The sequence below is a fragment of the Nanorana parkeri genome, unplaced genomic scaffold, assembly GCF_000935625.1.
Source record: "Nanorana parkeri isolate BGI_ZX_2015 unplaced genomic scaffold, ASM93562v1 scaffold210, whole genome shotgun sequence".
In the NCBI taxonomy this organism is placed as follows: Eukaryota; Metazoa; Chordata; class Amphibia; order Anura; family Dicroglossidae; genus Nanorana; species Nanorana parkeri.
Window position 1 is genome coordinate 232,439 of NW_017306478.1, and position 2,576 is coordinate 235,014.

At 54.3% G+C, this 2,576-nt stretch overlaps 1 protein-coding gene across 1 annotated transcript in view; it reads left to right on the plus strand.

Moving 5' to 3' along the window:
* The first annotated feature begins 1,494 nt into the window (after positions 1-1,494).
* LOC108786418 (serine/arginine repetitive matrix protein 2-like) overlaps positions 1,495-2,576 on the plus strand; it is a 4,256-nt gene continuing 3,174 nt past the window's right edge. The window contains exons 1-2 of the mRNA XM_018555706.1: positions 1,495-1,879; positions 2,013-2,080. Coding sequence (XP_018411208.1) covers positions 1,544-1,879; positions 2,013-2,080 — 404 coding nt within the window. The 5' untranslated portion in view covers positions 1,495-1,543. The remainder of the gene's footprint in view (positions 1,880-2,012; positions 2,081-2,576) is intronic.

The window sequence follows — 2,576 nt, forward strand, 5'->3', positions numbered from 1 at the left end:
TGGCTGTTCCACGTGTCCCACACGCACCTGAGTCTGCTGTGGCTTTGTGCTTCCTGCACCCACACAACTCCAACACTCCTCTCTGAACTCTGGTCCAGACTCCTAATAAGGCTGCTCTCAGCCACCTGATCCAGCTATACTGGTCATTGGCAACACCTGGCCCCAGGACTGGAGATCTCATCCCACCCAGAGCTCTAAGAGATCTCCAGATCCCAGCTACATTTAGGAAAACTTGGAAGAACCTGAAAAGCCAGGTTGTTCCTTATAACCTGAAAAGCCAGGTTCTTCCTTATAACCTGCTTTACTTTCTGGGCCCTCTCAGCCCCTTTGGCTGAGAGTCCTAGGTGCCAAGGACGCCATCCTCCACAGTGGCATTGGCTTACACTGCCACAGCATGCAGGGTCGGATTTCTCGCAAGGCAACGGGGGGTGGGCAGGGGTCTCGGGGCATTTTCATGACTACTCGTACTTGTGAGAGTACGAGTACTGAGACCCTGCACAGTCTCCTAAGACTTCACACAGCCTCCTGGGACCCCCCACAGCCTCCTAAGACTCAGCACAGCCACCTGAAACCCCACACATCCCTCCTAAGACCCCATACTGCCTCCTGAGACCTAACACAGCCCTCTTTAGACCCCATATAGCCTCCAGAGACCCAGCACAACCTCATGGGAGCCTGCATAGCCTCCTGAGACCCAGCACAGGCCCTCTTAAGACCCCATATAGCCTCCTGAGACCCAGCACAGTCTCATGAGAATCTGCACAGCCTCCTAACACCCTGCACAGCCTCCTGAGACCCAGCACAGCCCTCCTAAGACCCTGCACAGCCCTAAAACCCCCTACAGCCTCCTGAGACCCAGCACAGCCCTCCTAAGACCCCGCACAGCCTCCTAAGACCTTAGAAAACATTAATGTTACTGCCACACTGAGCAGCAAAATGCCCATGTGCCAAGCTAAAGGGCATGCCCAAAGAACCCTCGTAAGATCTGCTGTAGTATGATAAAGTAATTTTATGTGCAGGCAGTTATTATTGACTGCTGATTGGATCTCTGGGCGTTGGCAGTACAATGACTCCCCCCTACAATGACAGTATAGAAGATCACATTTCAGGTACCCCATGGTCTGGCTGCCATCTTTGTCCATGTAAATTCCATAATATAGGGCCCATTAAAGCACAAACTGGACTTTGTAATATTATTACATTCCACATACATCCTAGGTGTGGACATTAGAGCACATGAGGAAATCATGCCTCCAGTCAGGAAGGCGTTACAAAAACACAGGTAGGGTATACCAAGATGGCGTCAAAATACTGATAAAGCCCCTACTGGGAGGGTGTACCAAGATGGCGGCTGCACACGCACATAGTCCTACATGAACGGTGTACCAAGATGGCGGCGTAATACCCATATGTGGAGGGTGCATCAACATGGCGGTAGCAAACTGTGACGTCGCCTGGAGACACTTCTGGCATTGCGCCGTGACGTACACGTAGGTCAGGTGACCGGAGCGCAGTTAGTCAGGGAGAGTGGTCCGCCGCCATCATGTACCGAACTCCGATGCGGCGCGGCTTTTCCCCGGACTCCCCCCGGGACGTCTACCGGAAGTCCCCTACCTCTCCCCCCCACCATGGCCGGTCCCGACGCTCTTGGTCCCGCTCCCCTGATAGGACAAAGCACTCTCCGCCTAGGAGAGGCCGATCCCCTGCCAGAAACAGATCCCGATCACGGGGCCGGTCCCGGTCTAGGCCTGGAGCCTCCCACCGCTCCAAATCCCGGCCCCGGTCCAAATCCCGACCCCGCTCAAAATCCCGGCCCCGCTCCCCATCGCCCTACTCCAAGCGCTCGGGGGAGGACTATACGTATGAGGGGCGTGACAAGGTGAGAGGCCCGCCCCTGCACAGACCTGAATCCCACCCCAGTCATGAGTAGTCATGTTGGTCCTTCACTGGCTCCTCCCCCTTGCTGTTGCCATGTTATTACTTCCTTCTCATTGTTTTCTTTTCCTCCACAGCGCCGATACTCACCCAGCTACAGGGGCAGGTCACCGCCAGGGTCCCGCTCCCCAGACCGCCAACCCAGGTACTGTCTCCGCACACACATCACACACTCTGCCCACACTCAAATCCAGATGTCCCATACTGCCACCCATACATAGACCGCCATTGTGCCCATTATAAAGATCATCATGTGATTCCAAGCATACGATAGCTGCCACCATCTCGGGATCGGCTGACAGCGAGCTCCGCCCTGCCATTCCTCACCGCGCTCAGTGTGTGACAGGTTCACTTTAAAGTGGACATTTACTTTATGAGACAGGAATTCCTCATCAGTCAGCCAATCAGGATCCGTATAGCCATGCCATGTCATCGAGGGGGGTGGGGTCTAGGAAAAGCGGACCGATACTTCGTTGATCGCCTCTCAGCGCTGAGGAATGAAGGACGATCTGGGCCACAGAGCAGCTGCACTACACTTACTGTTGGTGCTATACCATTGAGTGCTTCCAGAAGGCCATGACTGCTTTCTCAGATATTTGGAAAGATCCTGAAATCGGATTGTATTTCTGGAAAACCCCTTT